Below are 27,577 nucleotides of genomic sequence, written 5' to 3'. Positions count from 1 at the left end.
AACCAAATACACAAAGAAGTTAAATAAAATACCCAAATCATACTGCTAATAAGAGGAAGAAAGTGTCTGATTCTTAGGCCTAACTCTTAACTGTTAATGCAGAAGTGGTGTTTTAATACGGACAGGGAGGATCCAGTAGTCCTTATTAGCCAAAAGCCACAGCTTAGTGCTGTGTTCATTGTTTACAGAAACAGCAGTAGAAATGTATACAACGGAATCCACAAAGTGTAGACCTTACCTAGTGGAGTCATAGTATTTTGTTATTTTATGTTTATTAAGTAAAAAGATAAGGATTTTGGAGCCATCCTGTTTTCCAAAAAGCTTTTTACTACTGAATTTTCTATAGCCAAGAATTTCATTGGGCAAAAAGTATATTTCAGATAGATTATTTATGTTATATATATATATATATATAAAAAAATGTTTTGTTTCCGTAACTTTAAGACAAAAACACACCTGGGTTGTTTTTATTCCACATTGCAATTTATATGTGTTTGCAACCTTTCATATATTTAATATACAATTGTTGTTTTAATTTACTTTTATGAAAATGATTTCATTTACAGTCTCCAAATTATTTTAATGCCTATATAATAGTCCATGGGGATTTTGTGAAGTAATTTACTTCATATACTTCTGTTATTTATATATTGCTTCCAACCATAACCCCATTTTTAGCATTTTTAAAATTTGAGGTCAAATTCACATAGCATAACAGTAACCGTTTTAGGTATACAATTCAGTGGCATTTACTACATTCATAATATTGTGCAACCATCACCTCTGTCAAGTTCCAGAAAATTTCCTTGCCTCCAAAAGAAAATGCCATACTTATTAAGCAGTCATCCCAGTCCCTGGCAGTCACTAATCTGCTCTTTCTTTATAAATTTACTTATTCTGGATATTTCATGTAAATTGGATCATAAAATATGTGACTTTGTGACTGGCTTCTTTTACTTTGCATAATGTTTTTAATGTTCATTCTTGTTGTAGCATCTATCAGTACTTCACTCCTTTTTGTGGATGAATATTATTCCATTGTATGGATATATCACAATATTTTTACCCATTTATTCATTGACGGACATTGGGTTTTTTTCCACCTTTTGGCTATTGTGAATAGTGTCGCTATGAACATTACTGCACAAGTTGTTTTTGAATACAAGTTTTTAGTTCTTTTGTATGTAAACTAGGAGAGGAATTGCTGGGTCATATAGCAATTTTATGTTTAACTTTTCGAGGAACTGCCAAATTATTTTCCATGGTGGTTGCACGATTTTACATTCCCACCAGCAACGTGGAGGATTCCAATTTCTCTACATCCTTGCCAACAGTTGTTATTTTACATTTTCAGAAACTTTTAGCCATCCTAGTAGGTGTAAAACTATTTCTCATTGTAGTTTTGATTTGCATTTCCTTAATGACTAGTGATGAAGTTGTTGGCCATCGTATATTTTTTTTGGAGAAATGTCTTCCAGTTCTTGCCCATTTTAAAACAATTTTAAAAATTGTGGTAAAATGTACGTAATATAAAATTAGCCATTTTAACCATTTTTAAGTGTGTAGTTCAGTTTCATTAAGTACATTCACATCGTTGTGCAACCATCATTACTATCCATCTCCAAAACTTTTTTCATCTTGCAAAGCTAAAACTGTATAACCATTAAATAATAGCTCTTCATTCCACAACACTGGCCCCTGGCAGCCACTATTTTACTCTTTGTCACTATGAATATGATTACTCTAGACACCTCAAATAAGTGGAATTATCCAGTATTTGTCCTTAATGATTGGTTTTTTTCAGTTAGCATAATGTCCTCAAGGTTCTTTCATATAGTAGCATGTGTCCTTCCTTTTTATTGCTGAATAACGCTCTGTTGTATGTATATACCGCATTTTTAAAATCCATTGATGGATGCTTGAGTTGCTTCCACCTTTTGACTATTGTAAATAATACTGCTATGAATATGGCTGTACAAATATTTGTTGGAGTCTTTCTGTCTTTTCATGTGCATATTGGCCACTTGTATATCTTTGGAGTAATGTCTTTTCCAGTCCTTTGTTCATTTTTTTAATTGGGTTATTTGGTTTTGTTGTTGTTGAATTCTAAGAGTTCTTCATATATTCTAGTTATGAGGTCCTTATCAGATAAATGATTTGCAAATATTCTCCTGTTCTGTAGGTTGTCTTTTCACTGTCTAGACAGTGTAGTTCAAAGCACCGAAGTTTTAAATTTTGATGAAGTCCAGTCTATCTCTTCTTTCTTTTGTTGCTTGTGCTTTTGGTGCATATCTAAGAATCCATTGCCAAATATAATGTCATGAAGATTACCAAAGTATTATTTTAATTTTTTGCCAGCATAGGCAAAAGGAACGTTTGAATAAGTATATTAGCTAAAAACTGTTTTAAATTAAAATAGTAAGTTTTATCATTCCACCAGGCATAGTGCTTTTAGAAATATGTTTCCCTTTGGGGATGATACTTCTCTGCTAGGTTTAAGACTAATTCAGTTATTTCATATTATTTTTGTTGCTGACATTATACATGTGGAAAGCTGAGGTACAATGCAATAGAAAACTAAAGAGAATGAAAGATAAATACCTTTCTTATTCACTGTTGCACATTCCCTGGTAGTTTATGAAGCTTTAAACAATTCCTTATAGTTTCCTTATTTCCTAAATTTGGCAAAATTGTATTTTTCTGTCTATGACTTTTCTACAGTGATGTGATATATGAAATTCATTTTTATTTCTTAGGGCCACATTAGCAATCTAACTAAATAAACAATATGTCACATCTTGTGAATTATATTTAATATGACAATGGCTAAAATCAATTTATAAAATATGAGAAGTAAAAGTTTTCTGCTATTTTTTCATTTTTAGTTCACCTTATTGAGAAAAGTTCATTTTTTCATTATTAGTTGCACGTATTAAAATTCAAAGTCCATGGTGATGTTAAGGGAAATAAGGAAATAGATTTATATTTGAATGGTAAGGCTTTAAATGTACTGCAGATTTAGATATTCTTTTAAAAAGTCGGCCTACTAAAGCCATTTAACTATGTTGTCAATATATAAATGTACTTGTAGACTTCCTTCAGATTGTTTTTAAACTATGTTATATTTATAGCTATTCTTTTAGTACAATTATTAAAAGTGCTTTATTATTAAAATTATTTTATTTCTTATTAATGTTCAGGAAGATTCTCTGTTACAAACTTGCTCTGGCATTGGTTATCTATCTATCTATCTATCTATCTATCTATCTATCTGTCTTTGTAGCCATAAAAGAATATAACATTGTTAAGAGTTTGGGCTTTGGAATTATACTGATTGGGTCCATATTCTGGCAATGGCACTGTCACCTTGGATAATTATTTAACCTCTTAGTGTCTCACTTTCCTTACCTGCAAAATGCAGCTAATTTAATTTACTGTGAGGCTTAAATAAACATATGAAATAATTTGTATCTCCAGCAAATGTTAACTCCATAATGCAAATTATTACTATTACTATTTATAACATCATTAGGCTTAAGTATGTTAATATAAATGTATGAATCAGACTTTTGGGACAGTATTATTTTTGCCATGTTATCTCCAATTTAACATAAATTTTAGTAAAAGAAAATAAATGAAAGTTTCATTGAATAGAGTAATAGCTCAATGTGCTACAGCAGCTCAACACTCAATATACTGTACTACTTTGCGATGAAGGATTACCCTTGAATTCCATAATTACTGATTACTTACTATATGCAAAGTAGTGTGTTAGGACTTACTAAAATTTATATATGGTTGACTTGAACAGCACAGATTTGAACTGTGCAGGTCTACTTATACACGGACTTTTAAAATAGTAAATACTATAGTACCACACTATCCATGGTTTGTTGAATCTTGTGTATAGAAGATGCAGAAATGTGTATAGAAGAAACCTGGTATATGGAGGAACTGCATATATGGAGGGCCAACTATAAGTTATACAGGATTTTCTGTTGCACAGAGGGTTGGTGTCCCTAACCCCCTCCCTATTCAGGGGTCAACTGAACATTGTGTAGGTGCTGTAATAGTGTTATGTAGAAGTTGAACAATAGAATCAGGGACAAAGAGATTAATTTTAATGGGAGGACCTGGGTAGGCCCTTGAGAGTTGAGGCAATTTGCATGCTTCAATTTTCTGTAATTATTATTAGCTGCATGTTTTTCATTATAACTTGTTCTAAATGTAAGAAACTAAGCTATAATGTTATTAATCTTAAAAATATTTTAATATCTTTACATGTATTTGTTTTGTTTAATTACTCATAAAAAATGGACTATAAGAAAAAAGCTCCCCATATGAAGTATACAGACATTTAAAAAATTGCAGTCTTGGATGACTAATAGTTTTCTTCATCTGGGTCTTACCGTTTTTAGGTACTTTATTGTAAGATGTCTAATGGGTTTGGTTGGTGTTATGAATAAATTCTTTTCCTTTAACATTGCATTCATAACTGGTTTCAGTAAAATGTAATTTTGTATTTATTTATGACTTTTAGTTCATTTTATTATTCTTTTTCTAGGTTCTTAAATAGTATATAATTTTCTTTCTATATTTTTTACTTTTAATAGTGATAAAGAAACTTAGTTTTCAGGTTGAGGAAAAAAAGTTCTTTCAACATAGTAACAGTTTTGTTTTTACCTTTGTTTCTTATTAGCAAAACTTATGTTTTTCTTTTTGGCATATTATTAATATCTGTCCATAGCAGGCTTTTACAGAAATATTTAAAACTTTAATAAACACACTGGGCTATGACACAGATATGCTCTGAGACTTGAGGGTGGTAAAGAAGATAAGTGAACTCTTCTTTCTTTCTACCAGGATGGGAGATTTTTTTCATTTTAAACCCTTCTTACATATTGCAGATTGTTCAGAGAAGCTGAAAGTTTATAACCAAATGAACTCGAGCATGTCTGAAAATAAATGTAAGAAGTTTAATTCTCTCAAAATGGAAGCATTGACCTGAATAATCTAAAAAGGCAGATAAATGAAAATCACTTGATATGGAAATCTTGTTTTTATTAATTACTTTGACACAACAAAGTTGAAAGTTTGTATTTTCTGAGTACACGTTATCATCCTGTGTGGCAGAGAAAAGCCAATCTGAGATTTTAAATATTTCAAAGAATGGCCGTTAAATGAATAATTATATAATTACATGTAGCTATTTAGTATATGATATAGTCATGAAGTTATACTTTGATCTAAAATTCTCTTCAGAATGACATTTTTATGTAAATTTAAGAAAACAGGAGAGCCTTTTAAAATCATATAGAACTGCCTGTTTCAACTGCATGATTAAACAAAGTCTTTATTGCATAGCTTCTGTAATATTTGTAGCTAGTTTCTCTTCTCTGTATACTAAGTTTTTGAAACTTTGTTTTCCTTATAGAAGTGTTCCTCTATGTCAAATTGCTCAGTAACCCTGTTTTCTTTATCTACTCCATCTTTTCAAACTCTTCTCATCCTTTTTGTTCTCAAAAAGGAAATGTTAAGGATAAGAAGAACTGCGTTTATGAAAACTGTTTGGCCCTGACATTGTCTGCTATTTTAGAATGACCTTTGATTGTGGGTTATTAGAAGATGCAGTTTACTACTCTTTTCTCTTAGATTCCTTTTGCGAGAGCCGTCTGTGGGTTGAGTCTCATGAAACTGCTAGAGATATTAGTCACTGAACTTTTAAGTGCTGGGGAACTTTGCCATGCATGGCTTACTTTGACACCTTTCTCAAGATCTCCTTTCCTACTTTTTATTTGCACAAAGTTCTACTTTCCACCTATCCTAACTTAAAATAAATTTTTACTTCGACTTTTGACATTGGGTTAGTGGTTTTTAGGCTCCTAGACTCGATGTTATAGACTATCTCCATCTCTGATTTATCAGTTTTGACCATGAAGTGTGTCACTTGAATGTTTTCTTTTCATTAGTAAGTTCACTAGTATATCTCTTACGGAATTAAACAAAAAAGTATTCAATGGTTTTAGGTCTACAAGTACAGTACTTACCTATTTGGGGCAAGATAGAAACCATTATTTTATCTAAGTGTTCAATATTTCTCTTTAATTTCACTTGATGTGATGCTTATCATCATGTATTGCTTTAGGTTTTATGTTACAAGGATCTGGCACTATTGTTTTTTTTAATAAGTAAGGTAAGAAAATTTAATTTAAAAATAAAAATGGCTCTTACCCTAATCTACAAAGGTTGAGGAATTACTATTAGCTTCAAATGACAGGCCTAGGATGAAAAAAAGTAAGGGGTGAATTTAAAGTGGGGCGTACTTCTTGTATTCTAAAACATATAAAACATTTATTTAGTATGTTACGGAAAATTAGAGGTTAACTAAGAAACTCTAAGCATGTACTTACCTTGTCCTGATATGTAAAGGTTTTTACAAAACCAAAATCAAGCTAAATACCAATTTGCATACACACTTTTTCATATCTCAAAAACTACTTAGTGATGGTGGGGAAGTTAATTATATATTAGAAATGCCTAGAGCAGGTGTAAAAAAGCACCAGCATAAATATTCTCTTAAATATTTCATAAACATATCAAAATGCTCCTTAACATATTATTTAAGAAGAAATGCCTTTTCTTCAAATGTTCATTTTTATATATTAAGACATGAATGCAAGTATTTGCATTTCTCTTAATCATATATAATTTTTTATACCTTTTATCTTGCTTTTTCTTTAAAGGCCTATTTACTGATTTTATAATAATCACAGTCTATACTTGTAGGCTTTAACGCAAGTATATAAACATTTAATTGTATGTTTAGTGAATAGTGCAGCCTACTTTATTAAGCAATTTTAACTTATTTTTTGACTTCTTATTAAGCATTTCTATACAGGCCACTATTATTCAAATCATGTTTATAAACCGAATTCAGTAACTTTATTATTTAAAAAATGTTCTCACTTCACCCGCATTTTGTTAATGGTAATACAATTCTTTTGGGGCTCAATTTTAATGGTACCTTTGATTCCTTTCTTTTCTTCAACCCTTGTATTCTGTCCCAAGCTGATTCTGACTCTGCACTGTCTCTGACATCTATCTCCGCCTTTATATTCCACTACCTTTATTAGTTTAGGCCCCCATGATTCCTCTTCTCTTCCACTACTGTTGGATGTTACAGATTACCTAAAATGGAATAGGTTCTTATTAAGTATTTGTTGAATTAATGAATGATTACCCTCTATATATGCAATCTCTCCATTTGTAATCCACCCTTATATCTCCTTTATCAGAAGATAAAGACATAGTTTTCTTCCCCAAAACATTCAGTGATTTTTATGACTATTTCCAAAATCTTTCATTGCCTCCAAAGTGTCTGTGAAATAAATTAAAACCTCCTTGACAAGACGTTCAAGGCCTTTTATGCTCTGACCCAGAGTGATTTTTCTGGTTTCATATCCTACCATGTTTCTCATATTCTACCACATCTTTACTTCTCTTTTTCTCTGTGTCCACATTTAGGTTAAGTTATTAACATTTTCCTTGTCAGCCAATCTCCAAGCATTATATTAAAAACATATATAACTAACATTTAATGGTATTTTATTTTATCTAAATAAAAAACCAGGAACAATAAAATAAAACATATTTTATTTAGATATTTTATCTAAATAAAATACCAGGAACATTGCTAAGAGCTTTGCCTAAAGTTTTTCATATTCTCCAAAGCATTTTGTCAAGTATATACTATTATTTCAGTTTTATAGAGGAGTAAACCAAAGACATAGGCCTAAAGAGTCATGTTAAAGGTTAAGCCAGCAAGTGATGGAACCAGGATTGAAATATGAACTACCTGACTCTTGTACTCCAAAGCAAGTATGTGCTTACATCTTTGAATCTCACATATAATCAGTGGTCAGCTCTAATCCATTTCGAAGCCGTAATATTGAACTACCATTGTCTAGTTGTGTCTACCTTTACCTTAGCTTAGCCCACTGTAGCAGTTTCTAAATAGATCAGCCTCACTTTCTTTTAGTTGATCCTTTATTCTTTCTTTTAGTTGATCCTTTATCTAGGACATTCACAATATTGTATTCCTTTTCACCTCATATCAAACCACTCCTTCATATAAACCCAACTCTTTACACATTTTTCCTATTTTTGCTTCCCTGGACACTACTGTGCCTCTGGACTCCATTACTCATTTTTCATATCTCAACTCCGGAAATTTCAGCCTGAAAACTTGTAATGTCCCTCCTAACTTCAGGCAGTGTTGGTACCTCCATGGTGATAGCCATCAGTGTTTTTGTAAGTCATTGTTCACTTATCTTTCTAAGTAGGATGTGAACTTCTTGATGAGGAAAGTTTTGTCTTAGTTGGTTTTTTTTAAAAATCATTTTTACATTATCTTTGTGACGCTATTACATAGGTAGTAGTACTGTGCTTGGTATATAGTTAGCCCATTGCTATATTAATATTACTAAGAAAACGTAATATTTGTGTCATATGTTTTACTCATTCTCATATGATCTAAGAGAAAATGTAATTCAGACTTTCTAGCTAGGTGGGTTTCACGTTTCAACCAATATTTTCACTTTAGAGCAAGAGGTAAAAAGTAGCTTACTATTTTTCTCAGGTTGATTTTTCTTTCTTTTATTTTTCAGTAATAAAGGCAGAAGTGAAGCAATATTGGTTCCAAAGTCTATATTTTATTTTGTTCTAAATGAGGATTAGTTTTAGTTTACCAATGGTGTTTCATTCTGTACTCATAACTTATTGAGCAATAATCCAATATTTTGTACATAAATTTTTCATTAAATACTGATGAGAAGTTATATGAAGTTTAGATAAGGAAGAAAAATGAAATTTATATAATTCCTTTCAGTTTCTAGTTTTTCTAGAGAAGATAAATAGATTATTGGTGTCTGACTTCTCAAAGCTTACCATCTACATTTCACTTCACTCTATTAATTTTGGGGTCATTTTAACAGAATGTGTTATCCTATAAATGTTTTTAACTAACTTCAAAATATCTATTTCAGTATACCATATAATTTGTATTTTAAATGATTTTAAGGTATATTTTGTTTATTTTTCTATCTGCAGCAGCTAATTCTTTCAAGTTTAAAGTTGTATTGTACTTATGTGAATCCCATTGTTGGTAACTGTAGGCATTTGGGTAATTATTCACGTAGGATGATTGGTTTTTCTTGAAAAGATAGAGACTAATGTTTTCTTGAGAAATGGAATCATTATTTTACATATTGTTAACAACATCCCTTCTACTCAGAAGTATAGAAACTAAACCCTTAATAACATATGGGAAAAACAAAGAACTCTTCAAATAAAGTTGTTAACATAATGTTATTATTGACCTACAAGTAAAAGACATAAAAGTACATTTTATTATCTATTTTTAAAGTGTAGAAATGTTTAATCTTTTCAAAATTGAAAAGGTCTGTTAATTTTGGGGGGACATAATTTCACACAGAAAAGTTGTAAGTATATTCAATAAGTTCCCTCAGATTTCTTCTTTCTCTCCCTGTCTCTCAATTAAACATTGCAGACTTGATATCCCTCTATTCCTTAAAGATTTTAGGGTTTATTTTTTAAAAGTTGGGAATTCTCTTAACTACATTACAATTATAGATATTAGGAAATAAACATTGATGCATACTGTTATTAAACATAGACCTTACCAATTGTCCCAACATTGTTCTTTAGAGCAAAAGAAAATTCAAGATTACTAGTTGCATTGATTTGTGTGTCTCTTCAGACTTTAATCTGGAACATTTCTTGAGTCTTTCTTTTTATGTAATGACATTGACATTTTTTAGGAATACAGGTATTCCCCGCTTTTCAGATGTTCATAAACATTTGGTTAAAGTGGTGTCTGCCAGATTTCTTCACTATAAAGTCACTATTTTATCCTTTAATGAAAAAATATCTTGTAGGAGATACTATGAGACTATGTGACTATCATGTTACTTCTCAAACTTTTACTCACTAGTTTTGTGATTTTTACCAAGCAGAGATTTTCTGATTCCATCACTCTTTCTACAATAATTAGTTAGCTTTCTTCTACAATGAAAAGCTTTGTCTTCTCTAGTTTGTCTGTCTGTGAATCTTATCTGTGTATTCATCTGTGCATCTATGTATTTATCTATGTATCTATGCATCTGTCTATGTTTCTATCTATCTATTTATCTACCTATTTTCTAATGATAGATAGATAGTTTCTATCTATCTATCATTCTTTGAGCATTTCCTTATGTTTTGGCACTCATCTTGAACCTTTCCTGCCCTAACTGGAAGCTGGCATTTCTCAAGCATCCCTGGTTCCTTTACTGGGCTCTTTGCTACAGGGCCATCAGTGTTTATGAATCATCCTAGCAGACAGAACTGGAAAATAGGTGTATGTATACGTAACAGACACTAATAAATTCTCATACATAAGTATAAACACATCAGTGCCCATTTCTGTATCTACCTGTAATCTATAGTAAAATCCATGAGTTCACACTAATACCTCTCATTTCCTGTCCCTTACTACAGGGTTCATTCTATCCTTCCTCCTTTCCAAATTTTTAATTTCCTTCTCTGACAGCAAATAATCTAACTTTAGTTATTGACAATAAATACATTTTTGTTTATATCAATAAAAATATATTTATTTTTATATACTAAAGTTTCATATGTATTCAGTTCTATTTGTAGATCTTCTATGCTACTCCACTGATCTGTTTGCCTGTTGATGTGCCAGTATCACAGTGTTTTAATTTTAGAGGGCTTATAAATGTTTGAATGTCTATTAGAACTAGTCCCCCACCCCTTTTTTTTTTTTACATCTTTATTGGAGTATAATTGCTTTACAGGGGTGTGTTAGTTTCTGCTTTATAACAAAGTGAATACATATACATATGTTCCCATATCTCTTCCCTCTTGCATCTCCCTCCCTCCCACCCTCCCTATCCCACCCCTCTAGGTGGTCACAAAGCACCGAGCTGATCTCCCTGTGCCATGCGGCTGCTTCCCACTAGCTATCTATTTTACGTTTGGTAGTGTATATATGTCCATGACACTCTCCCTTTGTCACAGCTTACCCTTCCCCCTCCCCATATCCTCAAGTCCATTCTCTAGTAGGTCTGTGTCTTTATTCCTGTCTTACCCGTAGGTTCTTCATGACATTTTTTTCCTTAGATTCCATATATATGTGTTAGTATATGGTATTTGTCTTTCTCTTTCTGAGTTACTTCACTCTGTATGACAGACTCTAGGTCCATCCACCTCACTACAAATAACTCAATTTAGTTTCTTTTTATGGCTGAATAATATTCCATTGTATATATGTGCCACATCTTCTTTATCCATTCATCCGATGATGGACACTTAGGTTGTTTCCATGTCCTGGCTATTGTAAATAGAGCTGCAATGAACATTTTGGTACATGACTCTTTTTGAATTATGGTTTTCTCAGGGTATATGCCCAGTAGTGGGATTGCTGGGTCATATGGTAGTTCTGTTTGTAGTTTTTCAAGGAACCTCCATACTATTCTCCATAGTGGCTGTACCAATTCACATTCCCACCAGCAGTGCAAGAGTGTTCCCTTTTCTCCACACCCTCTCCAGCATTTATTGTTTGTAGATTTTTTGATGATGGCCATTCTGACTGGTGTGAGATGATATCTCATTGTAGTTTTGATTTGCATTTCTCTAATGATTAATGATGTTGAGCATTCTTTCATGTGTTTGTTGGCAGTCTGTATATCTTCTTTGGAGAAATGTCTGTTTAGGTCTTCTGCCCATTTTTGGATTGGGTTGTTTGTTTTTTTGTTATTGAGCTGCATGAGCTGCTTGTAAATTTTGGAGATTAATCCTTTGTCAGTTGCTTCATTTGCAAATATTTTCTTCCATTCTGAGGGTTGTCTTTTGGTCTTCTTTGTGGTTTCCTTTGCTGTGAAAAAGCTTTGAAGTTTCATTAGGTCTCATTTGTTTATTTTTACTTCCATTTCTCTAGGAGGACCCACCCCCTTTTTTTTTTTTTAGCTTTTCTTTTTGAGTGTTTTCCTGACTATTCCTGAATGCCTATTTTTCTATGTGATTATTATTATCAATTTATTAAGTTCCATTAAAAAATGTTAGTATTTTTGTTGAGGTTGGGTTAGATTTATAAACTAATTCAAATAGAACTGACATCTTTATGATATTGGTTTTTTTTTTGAAGAACAATGTGTGTCTTTCCATTTTGTCACAACTACTTTTATGCCTCCCATGGGTTTTGCATATTTTTTGTTAAAATTTATTCCTCAGTATTTTATCTTATTCATTACAATTATAAATAAGATTTTATATCCTTTACCTGGTTATTGTTAAAGGGCTATTGATTTCTGCATATTAATTTGTTAAATTTATTACCTTACTGAATTGCTTATTGTTTTAATTTGTTTTAACACTGATTCTCTAGGGTTTCCAGATACTATCATATCATTTACAAATAGAGATAGTGTCACTTTTTTTCTAGTCCTTACACATCAATTAACTTTTCATGTATAATTACATTGGTTAATATCTCTAATACAATTTTAAGAGTAATAGAGCTAATAGGCTATAATTACATTGGTTAATATCTCTAATACAATTTTAAGAGTAATAGATCTATTGGGGAATCTTGCTTTATGCTGATCTTAGTGGAAGAAAAGCTTCCAGTGTTTTCTTATTAAGCAAGATGCTGGCTATTATATATATATGTGTATCTATAGATATATATAGATATATATAAAAAATATATATACACACACATATACATATGTTTGTGTGTGTGTGTGTGTGTGTGTATATTTATGCTAAGAAAGTATCCTTGAATTACTATTTTATTGAATGTTTTACCAGGAATGGGTATTGACTTTTGTCAAAGACTTTTTAACATCTGTGTAGATAATCATATTTTTTTATTTTTAGATTCGATAATATGGTATATTAATGAATTTCTTAATAATGAATCAACCTTGCAATCTTAGTACTTATATTAAATGGTGTATTTACTGAATATGTTATTATCATTGATATTTTCAGGTTAGTTTCAGCTTTCAAACTGTTAAAAAAGTACATTATATATTTGAAATTAAAAACCATATATGGTCAAGAATGTTACATGTTATCTATATGTGCCATCCACACATATATATCGTCTATCAAGAAGTTGAAAGAATCTCAGGATATAACTCTTTACTACTTACTAGATGTATAAATGTGGACTTTTTTTTTTCATTTCTTTGAGGCTATTCTATCAAATGAGTATAATACATATGGTGTAAAGATTGAATAGGTAATGTGTGTGAAAGTACTTTGGAAATAGTGCAGTCATATATGGTTGAAAAATATTGTTCTTATCATTAACCTACTTCATGTTTTATATTTTTAACATAATGAATACTCAACGACTTTTTCCAGATGATTTGATTCATTGATTAATAACTATTCAAAACAACCTTTAAAAACAATCTCATTGAAAACATTGCAGATTTAAAAAGAGATGCAATAAAAATTCAATAAATTGGAATTTAAGAATTTGAACTTAAGGCAAGTAGTAATTTTTGGTGGTAGAACTGAATGTGGGAAAAAATGCCTGGTATTTCATTGGTATTGAGGTTTGGCTTGTGAATAGATTCTAATAATATGTGTCATTCTTGCCTCATCTGTAGCCCAGGGTATTAATATTTTGCCCTACTTTTTTAGATGTATGAAAACTTCAGATTAAAGAAATAAGTAAAATTTAAAGGGTTTAAAAACTTTAATGGTAGTCATTAGGCGTGTTCAAGAAATTTATCTTGCTAGAGTTAGAAAATGAAATATGACTAAAGTTATTCTTTATCAAAGCTAAACACAAGGTATTAAAAATACAATTCCAGAAGAGTTGGGTTGAAATTTATTTTGGTCAAATATTTTCAGTGCTTATGCTTAACCCTCTTCTATCAAAAAAGAAAAAACCAAAACCTTGTTTGTTTTAAATGAGATTTGTGTTTTGAACATTCAGTCAGAATGAAGAACTGACAGGTTATGTGTTTCCAGGCTTTGTGGTTATAGGTCAGGGGTTGGCAATTTTTTTTTTCTCTAAAGCATCAGGTAGTGAATATTTTATTTTTTGTGATCCAGGTACAGGTATGGTTGCTGCTTTGCTGCTGCCTCCTCTTGTTCCTCCTCCTTTTCCTCCAGCTTCACCTCCTTCTTCTTCTCCACAATCCTTTGAAAATGTAGAAACCATTCTCAGCTTATGGGCCATAAAAAATAGGAAGTGAGGACTTGCCCTCACGGATATAGTTTACTGACCCTTAAAACAGATGGTTAGAGTTTCTCCTCATTTTTCAATATGTTAGACGGCTTTGAAATATAAAATATGAATCTTACTAGCCCTCTTGGCACTTTATGACTTTCCAACCTGTAACTTAAATCCTTAAAACAGTACCATTTACTTGGCAGTTCCAGTCCTTAAGTTCTAGATTCTTGTTCACCATCATATTCTCAGACTAGTTCTAGAGCAGTGCCTTTCACCCGACAACGTTCAACAAATAGTGGAACAAGAACTGAATAACTGAGTTTCACTGTGCTTTATTTATTGGAGAAAGAATCATTTCTTAATTTCTCATTTACTCTTTATTTAGGCAAATATGGGTGCCCAATATCCTAAGTAAACAAAATAATCTCTGTAAGTCAAATGACATATTTTAAATTATGAGACTTGTCATCTACCCAGGAGAAAACAAAATCATACTCTCAGCAACAGATTAATACATGGCAATAGTTGTAATTTTTGAGTTTTTAGTGAGAAAAACCAGATTGCTAAGATATTATTGGTATCAACATTTCATGTTTATTTATATCAAAGGGAAACAGCTATGTCTGTTTTCCCTTTTCATAAACCACACATGATGGCTATTTGGGCTTAGAGCTGTAAATAAAAATATAAGTTTGAAGAATTAATTTTAAGTCATGTGGCTATTTGAACATTTGTCTTTGCCAGAATTCTTACTATATTTGAAACCTAATATAATATATCTACTAAATATCAAGTATAATTACGCTAGAAGTATATAAAGGAAATTAAGTGGACATGACCTCCTAACTCCCAGAAGCTGTTGTATTTGTGTGTGACAAATAGCAATGACATAGCAATTAAAGGACCGAGGCACATAAACTGACTTCGAAATAAGTACTGCCAATGACTATTTTTTGATTTCCTTTTCTAAAGTATATTCTTTATATACAATTTATTTGAATAACTCTTATAGCATCTTTTTTTCTATCCTTATTGTTTAGTTTTAGTTACAAGTTGATATTGCAAATTTATATTATAGGAAAACAGAAATACCATGTGACCTCAAAATGTTCCTGTAATGTATAGCTAGGCTATAAAATCATCATCATATAAAATTTACCAAACAAAGGGCCACAGTATGATGATTTTATAGGTGCTTATTCAGCATAAAAAGATAACCTCAAACGCTGACAACAACAGAATGATTTCAGTACCGTCATGAAGTATAAATTTTAAACAATTGAATTTAAAATACATTTGTGCCGTTTTAGCCTGAAGTGTAGCACCAGAAGGGAATTCTCTCAAAATGAGTTTTCACTAAAAGGTATTTTTTAACACAATATTTTTTTCTGTCTCAGAAATTATTAAAGCTACTATACATTGATAATTCTTCAAAGAAATGCTGCAAGTGTGACTGTTATCTAGTTCTGCCATAAAGGGTAAATAAAAAGTTTACCCAAGTTTTAAAATACTAATGTGCATCATTTGTTTTTTAGTGAAGTTCTGAATACAAGATAGTATTAATGTGAAACGGCAAGTTAATATTAAAAGATACCATGGTATATGCATTCACTATTTATGAAGTTACATGTTATCAGTATATCTGAGTCCCTTTTTTGCTCATGATAATTTCCTTTATTCCTTGCACTTCTGCATCTTGTCATTCATTTCTAAAATTCTCACATGTTGTGTTTCCATAGTTAATTCTACAAACTTAAAGGAAGATTATACTGATCTATTTAAATAGTCTTTATGAAAGAAAACCCACACTTTCATGTAGAAGTCTCTTTTAGCAAAGAAAGCCTGGCTTCTTAAATAATCTACCTAATACCAAAATTTATTTTTTATGTGTGTGTAGGGTTGTATATATTTACTTTATATTAATTATGTGTTTTTTCAAAGCAAATAATCATAAACAATAAGCTTAGTGTTCTAAAATATTTTGATCAAAATCAGTGACTCATTATCTTATTTTTAAATGTGTATGAAAATCAGGAATGAAATCATTATTTCATTTTTATCAATAGAATGGTTTAACTAGCTGGTGGTGTGCAGGAACACAGTAGTTCTCATTAAAGGTTTTTGAAAGGGCTGATGACATGATCAGCCTTATCTCTTGAGAATATGTCTCAGGATTGGAGAATAAGTTGTAGCCATACGGAAGGCAGAAAGATCAGTTATGTAATGTATTGGTGTCAGTAAGAGAGCATGAGTGACAGGACTTGAATGATGTGTTATCATAGTGGAAAGGAGGAGGTCAGATACAAGAAAGATCCTGCATGTAGAAACTAAACCTGCCAGCTGATTGGATGTTGGGCACAATAAAGTGTGAGATTGGTGTCCTGAATAATTGGAACGCTGATCTTTAACAAAGGAATGCAAAGTAAGAAAATGAAATGAGTTCAGTATGAACCAAATTGACTATATGTAACTGTTATGCTATGGAATGTTTCAGGTAGTATTCTGGAATACTAAAACTGAGAATGATCTCAGAAAAGGATGATATTTGGGCAAATAAACAGATATGCTTTTTTATACAATATGTAAAATTATATTTTTTTATTGTTGGCAGTGGTAAAAGTAGTGGAAGTAATAGTTGCATTTATTAAGTGTTTGATATGTGCTAGGAATTTAAAATACATTATCTCATTTAATTCTCACTAAGTCCTGAGAGCTCCTTTTTCCTTTTGAAGACGAAGAAACTAAGACTAGTGAGGTTACATAAATTGCCCAAGGTCACATAGCTAGTGATTATAGATGTACATTTTGAAGCTAGATGTACATTTTGAAGCTGAGCTGTTTGACTCCAAAGATCTTATCTCTTTGAAACTCATTTCATTAAGTAGATGTACCAAATTAGAAATGGAAAAAAGTCCAAAGAAGGATGAGATAAATACTTGGATCCACACTAGACTTCAGGATACCCCAAAGACTTTGAAGAGTTTCACAAAATTTTTAAATAAGTGAATTTACTTCCCCTTAATTAAAAATAACTTGTATGCTAACCCTAGTTTTTGGATGGCAAGAGGATAATCGATGGTTTACAAATAAGATAATACAACCTTCCCTGAAATGTGATGCACATGTTTGTGATGGGGAATATTCAATATCATTTTGGTTTTGACTTACAGCTTGTACATGCAGTGGACATGCAAATATTTGTCATATGCACACAGGAAAATGTTTCTGCACAACTAAAGGAATAAAAGGTGATCAATGCCAATTGTAAGTAAACATTACTTTCTAGAACTTTCATGGGTTGAATTTATGCTGTAGAACTAATTGTTACAGGTTTTCCATTTTAAGTTTAGTGTTGTGTTAGTTGAGCAACCAGTATTATTGTAAGCTATGTTTACTTGCATTTTATCAATTTTCATAAAAAATTAAGCCTTTAAAATGACAATTTTGTGGAGCCTTCAAAACAGAGCCCAAAGAATATTTGTCTTTTGTATCTCTCCGATAAAAAGAAACATTCTTATTTTTTCTGGAAAAATATATATCAAACCTCCATTGCTATCTTTATAATTTTTCTTTATATCTTGTTAAATAACTGAAATCAATGTTTCTATGCATTTCCTTCTTTTGAATCTTTTATTATTAATTCTGATCATTATAGTCTTTTAGGCCTTGCAAGTGGCTTTTTATACTTATCTTCTTTTTCTCGGTTATTTCATTAGACATGAACCCACTCTTGTTGTTACTCTGCTTTCAGTAGTTTTATGAGTGGTTTTTGTCTTTTTATAATTTAGTTGTTATTCTCACCTACCTCCAAAAGGAGTAACTTTAAAAAGTAGTTGTTTCATGTTACTTAAATTTTTTTTCTTATTCATATTCTTCGTATATTAAAATCATTTTTATAGTTTTGAGTTGTATATATGCACTTACATTTATATTAGGTATAATATGCTGTATGACATAAACCATAAATTCCAATTATAATAATAATATAATTATTTAAAAAATTAATAAAAGATTCTCCAAAACTATATGTAAAAATTTATATCCAAAGAGGTACGTTAGCCATGGAAAATGATCTTTTTGTTTGTTTTTATTTAGAACAATACATTATTTACAATAGAATTATCCTAAACATTTCAAGTTAGATGGTTACATCTTTGACTAGTCACTGAGGTATCATAGGTTTTCAAGAGAAGGTGAGCAGAACCAGTTTTTATTCCTTCTCCATAGTCTCTAAACTTAAAAATGAGGTCAAAGCATAAGATCTTAGGGAAATTCCTATTAAGGAAGGCTATTTTGTTCTCAGTACCAATGAGATTAAATCAGAGTCCTATGCTTTAAGTCAGAGAGATGCCTCCAGTGTTTTGCAGTGCTACATACTGGTTGTCATAAGTAATGCCAACTTCTTGGGTGTGTGACATGTGCATTTACACAGGGCCTCATGCTTAGAAGGGCATCATGCCTGATTGAATGTTCTTCTGTCGCCATATTAAAATTCTTAATACATTTTTAACGAGAGCCCTTCATTTTCATTTTGTACTGTTCCTTGCATCTCTCTTCCCCCAATGAATTGTGTAGTAGCTCTTGGTCTTAAGCAACAAATACTTTATTTTTGTTGTGAGATTCCATCATCATTATAAACACTGGCAATTTAAATTTGTACTTTACTTTTGCACAAATGGTATAGCCATCCATAATAATTATCTGTTATGTGATGCAGTACGTTAGAAACATTTTTGTTTCCAGGTAAGAGAGACAGTATTTTAATTCACTGAACTCATGGGCTTCTAAGCTTATATATACAGAGTTACAGGGTTTGGCATATGTATGAAATATTAGAAAAATAAATTATATAGTTCTGAATGGTGAAATTACATTTTGCCCTAGTTATTATAAACGGGAAATTTTTTATAAGCAGAGGAAAACTTGGAATACTAATTTGTAGAGGGTATTTTGTGGACAGTTTTTGTAGATAGCATTACATTTATTACTTTTTTGTTTTACTTATTTATTTATATAAGATTTATATTATATAATAATATATATCATATATTATTTGTATACAAATATAAAATATATTTATAAAATAGAAATATATCTATATTATTTATATATTTATATTAAATATATATGTATAAATATTTATTTATTAATTTAATTTATTTATTTGAGTGTAGGGCAGTGATGACAATAGGGTCCTCATACTTAAAGCAATAATTTCCTGCAGTGTGCTTATACTGGAAAAAATGCTCTCTTTAAGAAGCAAAGCTAGTCACTCAAGTCAGTAAACAATTATTAAATGAGTGGTTGCTACTCTTAATGAAGATGACTAACACATGGTTTTTACTTAAAGCTTTCAGGCTAGCAGTGGAGACACTAGCCAAAATATACTATATTAATTTATTATTGATACATTGGTGATTTGAGATGCTTATGAATGAACTCTTTCCTCTTGCCAGGATAATTTCTGTTTGGCTTTAAGTATGTAGTCAGACATCACATCTCATTTGTGTATTTTTCATAACCTCTCCAAATTGAAATTGGTTCTCTTCCTATTTACTAATTTTTTCCTTGCATTATCTATGTACTTGCCTGTATCCTTTATTAAGTGAACCTCTTTAGGGACCATTGCATCAGTACTACAATGTAAGTGTTCAATAAATTTATTTAATGGAATAGAATGAAGAAAGTAGTGAAGGAGTACTGAAAGGGAATGATTGATTTATCATGGAAGAATAAGGAAAGTGTGAGCAAAGCATATTTGAGATGGAACTTGAAGGAAGAGTTAAAATTTTCTGGGTATAGAATGTAGTAAACAGAAAGGGATAGCACATCAGTAAAGCAAACAAGTAAAAATGAACGATAGCATTTCCAGTTTTTGCTCAAGATGTAGAGAGCTGGAAAAAGCATTGTTCCCACCTTTACAATGAAAGAAAGAAAAGCTGGGCAAACTGCAAATTCATGCATTTTCTTGAAAGTGTTGGAGAACTGAGATTACAGGGTAACCAAATGACCGAGACTCTAAAGAGAAACAAGAGCTTTCAGGGAGAAATGAAACAGGAACACTGGCTAACCTGGAGTGAAGCCAGCGGGAAGCTTAAAAGCAGAATCCAGCTGAGATGGCTGATAAATCGGTGCTCAAGTGCTCATCGTCAATAGTGTGAAGGCCCTGGGGCCGAGGAATTGGTGGGTCCACACATGAACCGCACCAGTTGTTCATGGAAAAAATTGGAGATAATTTCTTGTGGTGTATGCTGGGGGAAGGGAATAGCAGACACAGTGGGCAGGGCTTCAGTATGGGGTCAAAATATTCATTTAAAGGGACACCAAATTATTAATCTTGCCAAGGTAAAGTTCTCATTCTGGCCCTGGCCTAAACACAGTTGGAACTCAAAAATGGTAAGTTAAAAATTAATTTAATGGAAAAGTAAACTATAATATAAAAATAAATATGAAATGAGTGAAGTGGTATTCTCTAGGAAAATTGTTTACTTTTGAGGAGCAACCTGCAGACTTTAAAGAAAACACACATATTATTTTTGTAAAATTTCTCAATTTACAATGTGAAGGTGACCCATATTTGCATTATGTAAAATATAATGTCTGTCATTTTCAATGTACGTGTAATGAAGGTCAGTAGTAGTTAATTGTTTCTTCCTTCAGCCTTCTAACAACCCTACTGATAGAAACTAATGTTCCTCAGTGGGAAATAAAGGGGAAATTAGATAAAAATAGGTGAAAGAAGTTTTGATAAAATGTTGTGGCAGATACTTACGATACATCTTGCCAACTCTCATGGCTTTTAGGGTTTCATCAAGGCTGCAGTGGACAGTTTCCTGTACTTTCCAATATTCCACATAAAGAATGAGAATCGGGCTTCCCTGGTGGTACAGTGGTTGAGAGTCTGCCTGCCAATGCAGGGGACACGGGTTCGTGCCCTGGTCCGGGAAGATCCCACATGCCGCAGAGCGGCTGGGCCCGTGAGCCATGGCCGCTGAGCCAGCGCGTCTGGAGCCTGTGCCCCGCAACGGGAGAGGCCACAACAGTGAGAGGCCCGCATACCCCAAAAAAAAAAAAAAAAAAAAAGAATGAGAATCTTTGTTTCTCTTTTAGTTCCAAAGCTACTCATTTCTGCCCAGGTGCAACCAGGAAGTGTAAAGCAGTTGATGCCAGTATGGGTAATCCTTGGCCAACGAGGAATGGGAGTTTGTCCTCCATTTACCACATTGTCACCAATGCTTCCTGAGATAACTCTCCTTGGCAAGTACCCACATCCAAGTCCTTATTTCAGCATCTGCTATTGAGGTTATTCTGACTTAACTGGTCGCTACTGGAAGCAATTCTAGATAATAGGCCCTCAGCATAGGATTTTATAATTGGATGACTTATCAAATGGCAATAAGCACTACAATGCTAATGGTGAGTGGGGTAGTGATTATCCTGGTGTGCTATAATAATTATTGAGAATATTAACTGTGTTTGATAGGATAAAGTATAGGTTGAGGGAGAAGTACTAGTTTATGTAGCAACTTTAGCACTTGAAAGTCATGGGGCGATGGTAATTATGCTTACAAACTTGGCTAGCCTTTGTTAATTGCCATGAAGGCTTAAAGAAGGAGGCTTCTGGGCTTCCCTGGTGGCGCAGTGGTTGAGAGTCCGCCTGCCGATGCAGGGGACACAGGTTCGTGCTCCAGTCCGGGAAGATCCCACATGCCGCGGAGTGGCTAGGCCCGTGAGCCATGGCCGCTGAGCCTGCGCGTCCGGAGCCTGTGCTCCGCAACGGGAGAGGCCACAACGGTGAGAGGCCCGCGTACCGCAAAAAAAAAAGAAAGAAAAGAAGGAGGCTTCCATCCATTCAAGGCATAATGTGAACATCAGAGGCCCTCATAACAGCATTTAAAGACCCTCATCCTCTATAGCCAGAGAGCAGAGTATCTTGAAAATTATGCCCAGGATTTAATCATAAGGTTGGCAGACTGCAGATGAAACTGAAGGCTCAGTCATGACAATTTACGCATGCCAGAGTCGTTGCCTGATAACAAGGAGTAAGACTTTGAGGCCTACAGTGGGGACACTTATGAGTATGACCTTAGAACCCTGAATCCTAGATTCTCTTGAACACTCCTGACAGAAGTAGCCCTCTGTCATTTGCTAGAGTAGAATAGCTTCCTTTTCTCTGGACACAGTGCAAAGATTTCACCTGAGGGTTATGCTTCCTAAAAAGATGTCCTCCTCCAGAGTGTCCCCTGCCTCTACTTATTGTCTTCAGATCAGTAAGAAGCATCAGGTCTCAGTGTAGCATGAATGGGAAAACACAGTCTCTGCTATAGGAAGAGATAGCTTATTCACTCAGAAAGTTGCAGAGCCTGGCAAGTATGCAGAGGCAGGAATCAGGAGTGCACAGTGAGGGTGTTGGACCTGGGGACATGGGATATAAGACTGGAGAAGGGAGACTATACTGATACGGCGTCACTCTTCTATATTTCAGGATTTCATATCTTAGTGAGTTTATGTGGAGTTGCTAATGGCTTTTTAAAGTGTGGACGTGATGCTTGCCTCTAGTTAGTGAGGTGGGAGTTGCTGGAACTGTCTTGGGAAATTTTGAGCACTGGGGTCAGAAACTCAGGAAGTTGGATGTATTGGAATGCATGTATTACATAATATCAGACTGCCCATTAACTGACTATATTTTCTTGGAGGTCTTCCAGAACACTTCCTTCACTAGGACCATAAGGAGTACAGCAGTAAGGGGAGCCCTGGAATCTGTGGAACTCAGTGGTGGCTGTTCTCTGTAGGTCCTGATAGACAGTAAAAATGACTCCAGTCAGCTGGGCTCTCTAGTGACAATGTGTATGTTGGGATTCCAGAACAGTAGAAGCCAGGTGGTGACATTTAACTCTTAAATATAGATATAATTACCTTAATAGTCAGCAAGACCAGATGACCATCAGGGGGTATTCGTCAGCAGGGATATGTGGAAATGCCTAAGTGAGTTCTGAGGGATGAGCTAAATTGGCAGCCAACTAGATTATTGTTGGACTTGTATCACCAGAAATAATCATGAACCAATAAGCAGAAGGTAGATGTCAGCTGCCTTAGTAGAAAATTGTGATCCTTCAGTCTTTTCATGATTCTGATTTGAATCTCTGATTCCCAGAGCCCATCAGTTAAAATAGTGGTTGGGTTCCTTTGAGGAACCATGCATGCCATCTCATCAATACACACAATACATTCTCCTCCATTCTATCCAGTGGGACCTCAAGCCATTTAGTACATAATTGGTCACTGGAAAATGGCGCACACATACTTTTGAAGTATGCACACATACTTTTGCATTTAAGTGTTGAGTATCCACTTAAAATGTCTTGTGACGCTAATCATATCTGCATGAGCAGTTCTTCTCTCCAGTAAATTGCACATCACAGTGAAAAGTGAGCTTTCGTGGTTCTTGTGTATTTTTCATCGTATTTAGTGCAATACTGTAAACATTAAATGAAGCCATGGGACCCATATGAAGTGCCACTAGGGATACTGGAAGTGCTCCTGAGAAGCAGAGAAGAGTCATGACACTACAGGAAAAAGCTGAATTGCTTGATACGTACTATAGATTGAGGTCTGCAGCTGCAGTTGCCTGCCATTTCAAGACAAATGAATCCAGCATAAGGACCATTGTAAAAAACAGAGAAGGAAATTTGTGAAGCCATCACTGCAGCTACTTCAGAAGGTGCTCAAACCTTGTACTCATTGCATAATACCTTTTAATCTCATATTGAAAATGCAACTCATGTGGGTGCAGGATTGTTGTGAGAAAGGCATACCTATAGACTCTAATATGATTCAAGAAAAAGTGAAGTCATTATATGTCAACTTACAGCAAAGGGAAGATGAAGGGTCTAAAGCTGGAGAATTTAACGCCAGCAAAGGATGGTTTGATAATTTTAGAAAGAGGTTTGGCTTAAAGAATGTCAAGATAACAGGAGAAGCAGCTTCTCCTGACTGAGAGGGAGCAGATGAGTACCCAGATGCCATTAAGGAATCACTGATGAGATATCTGCTTGAACAGATTTTTAATGCAGATGAAAATGCTGTATTCTAGAAAAAAATACCACGAAGGACTTCTGTTAGTAAGGAAGAGAAGCAAGCACTAGGATTTAGGGCAGGAAGGGGTAGCCTAACTCAACTGTTTTGTGCAAATGAAGTCAGGTTTATGATCAGGACTGCCATTGTGTATAAAGCTGCTAATCCAGGAGCCTAGCAGGGAAAAGATAAATATCAGCTTCCTGTGTTTTGATTGTACAAGAAGGCCTAGATAACGAGAACCATTGTTTTGGATTGGTTCCATTGATGCTTTGTTCCTAAAGTCAGGAAGTACCTTGCCAATAAGGGACTGCCTTTTGAAGTTCTTTTTGCTATTGGACAGTGCCCCCTGGACGCCCAGATCTCCATGAGTTCAACACCAACGGCATCAAAGTGGTCTACTTGCCCTCTAACAACATCTCTAATTCAGCCTCTAGATCAGGGCATCCATAAGGATCTTTAAGCCTCATTACGCACAGTACTCTATGCACAGGATTGTCAGTGCTATGGAGGGGAACCCAGATAGGGAGAACATCATGAAAGTCTGGAAGGATTTTGCGCTGGAAGATGCCGTTGTGTTATAGAAAAAGCTGTGAGAACTACAGAACTTGAACCAATAAATTCCTGCTGGAGAAAACTGTCCAGATGATCATGACTTCACAGGATTTATGACAGAGACAGGAAATCGTGGAAGAGATTGCGGATATAGAAAAAAAAATTTAAAAAGGTGGGGGTTGAAGGGTTTCAAGATATGGATCTCGGAGAAATTCTAAAGCTGATAGATACCACACCACAGGAATTAACTAAGGACAGCTTGATGGAGTTGAGTGCTTCTGAACCAGTGCCAGACAGTAAGGAAGAAGATGTAGAAGAAGCAGCACCAGAAAACAAATTGACATTAGACAGTTTGACGTGGGGTTCTGATTATTCAAGACTACTTCTAACTTCTTTCATGACATTGGAGGCTTCTGTGATATGGCCGCTGAAACTAAAGCAAACGGTGGAGGAGAAGTACTGTATAGAAACAATTTTTAGAGAAATGAAAAAACAAGAAAAGTCCAACAGAAATCACAGTACATTTCTGTGAAGTTACACTAGTGTGCTTGCCTCGCCTGCCTCCCCCGCCCCTCCTCCACCTCTTCCTCCTCTGCCTACTCAGCGTGAGACAGCAGGGGTGAAGACCTTTAAGATGATCCACTTCCACTTAATGAATAGTAAATAATCATCATGCCATATAGTCAATCAACTTATCTCTTGTGTATGTGTGAGTGCTTTCCTGTGAAAATGTAATAACTGTATGACAAGAACTGTGTGTGACTTTTTTTTTTTTTTTGCACGGTACGCGGGCCTCTCACTGTTGTGGCCTCTCCCATTGTGGAGCACAGGCTCTGGACGCACAGGCTCAGCGGCCATGGCTCACGGGCCCAGCCGCTCTGCAGCATGTGGGATCTTCCCGGACCGGGGCACGAACCCATGTCCCCTGCATCAGCAGGCGGACTCTCAACCACTGTGCCACCAGGGAAGCCCCTGTGTGAGACATTTTTGTGTCATCATCATCATCTGAGTATTCATCATGTAGGTCATTGTGTTTAAGACTTGTATTGAAATGGATAGTCTATCCTTACATAGGCATAAAGTGAGTGATATTAATATAAAATTAATGTGTTAGATTTCTTACTGTTTTATAACTTTGCTTTCAAAGAATTACCTTACTGTACAGTATGCCTCTCTCTCTTATAGTTGGAGAAACTGCATATCAGCCTATCATCACTGAGTGGTTTTTAAATGAAAGTAACAGTGTTTTTGGTACTGTATTGTAAATATGACTGTAATACTGTATGCCATAAAGATTTTTTTTACCGTCTTTATTGGAGTATAATTGCTTTACAATGGTGTGTTAGTTTCTGCTTTATAACAAAGTGAATCAGCTATACATATACATATGTCCCCATATCTCCTTCTTCTTGCATCTCCCTCCCACCCTCCCTATCCCACCCCTCCAGGCGGTCACAAAGCACCGAGGTGATCTCCCTATGCTATGAGGCTGCTTCCCACTAGCCATCTGTTTTACATTTGGTAGTGTATATATGTCCATGCTTCTCTCTCACTTCGTCCCAGCTTACCCTTCCCCCTCCTCGTGTCCTCAAGTCCATTTTCTACGTCTGTGTCTTTATTCCTGACCTGCCCCTAGGTTCTTCAGAACCATTTTTTGTTTTTTTTTTTAGATTCCATATATATGTGTTAGCATACGGTATTTGTTTTTCTCTTTCTGACTTACTTCACTCTGTATGACAGACTCTGGGTCCATCCACCTCACTACAAATAACTCAGTTTCGTTTCTTTTTATGGCCGAGTAATATTCCATTGTATATATGTGCCACATCTTCTTTATCCATTCATCTGTCGATGGACACTTAGGTTGCTTCCATGTCCTGGCTATTGTAAATAGAGCTGCAATGAACATTGTGGTACATGAATCTTATTGAATTATGGTTTTCTCAGGGTATATGCCCAGTAGTGGGCTTGCTGGGTCATATGGTAGTTCTATTTTTAGTTTTTTAAAGGAACCTCCATACTGTTCTCCATAGTGGCTGTATCAATTTACATTCCCACCAACAGTGCAAGAGGGTTCCTTTTTCTCCACACCCTTTCCAGCATTTATTGTTTGTAGATTTTTAAAATTTTATAATTATTCATTCATTAGTGTGTAGGCTAAGCTACTGTGAAGCAGCCCTATTGATTACACTACATTTTACCATAAAACAATCATATTGCTGATTTTTTGTTATCAAAGCATGAATTGCTGTACTTGTAAATAAATATAAATTTCTTTTTCACATTTTTTCATTACTGATGGCTAGTGTTAGTAATACATACAACATCTACAGTGCTTTGTACCATATAAGACAACACTGATGTAGGTACTGATAGATAATTCATCTTGTGAACAGACGACATAAACTTATGGTATTGATAAATTGGGTACAGTACTGTAAAATGTAATTTCTCTTCTCTATGATTTTCTTAATGACATTTTCTTTTTACTCTATTGTAAGAATATAGTTTATAATACGTATAACATACAGACTTTGTGTTTATTGACTGTTTATGTTATCGGTAAGGCTTTCTGGTCAACAATAGGCTATTAGTAGTTAAGTTTGGGGGGGAGTCAAAATTTATACATGGATTTTTGACTGTGCAACGGGTTGGTGCCCCTAACCTCTGCAT

General features: G+C 33.9%; 1 protein-coding gene across 2 annotated transcripts in view; it reads left to right on the top strand.

Moving 5' to 3' along the window:
• ATRNL1 (attractin like 1) overlaps positions 1–27,577 on the top strand; it is a 682,506-nt gene that overhangs the window by 186,527 nt on the left and 468,402 nt on the right. For both annotated transcript variants that reach the window (XM_067709302.1, XM_067709301.1), the window contains exon 20: positions 17,446–17,539. In XM_067709302.1, the coding sequence (XP_067565403.1) occupies positions 17,446–17,539 (94 nt within the window). The remainder of the gene's footprint in view (positions 1–17,445; positions 17,540–27,577) is intronic.

Source organism: Pseudorca crassidens, chromosome 16 (genome assembly GCF_039906515.1).
Source record: "Pseudorca crassidens isolate mPseCra1 chromosome 16, mPseCra1.hap1, whole genome shotgun sequence".
NCBI classification, from domain to species: Eukaryota; Metazoa; Chordata; class Mammalia; order Artiodactyla; family Delphinidae; genus Pseudorca; species Pseudorca crassidens.
The sequence above is the reverse complement of the archived record's forward strand: the minus strand, read 5'-3'. Positions and strand labels throughout refer to the sequence as shown.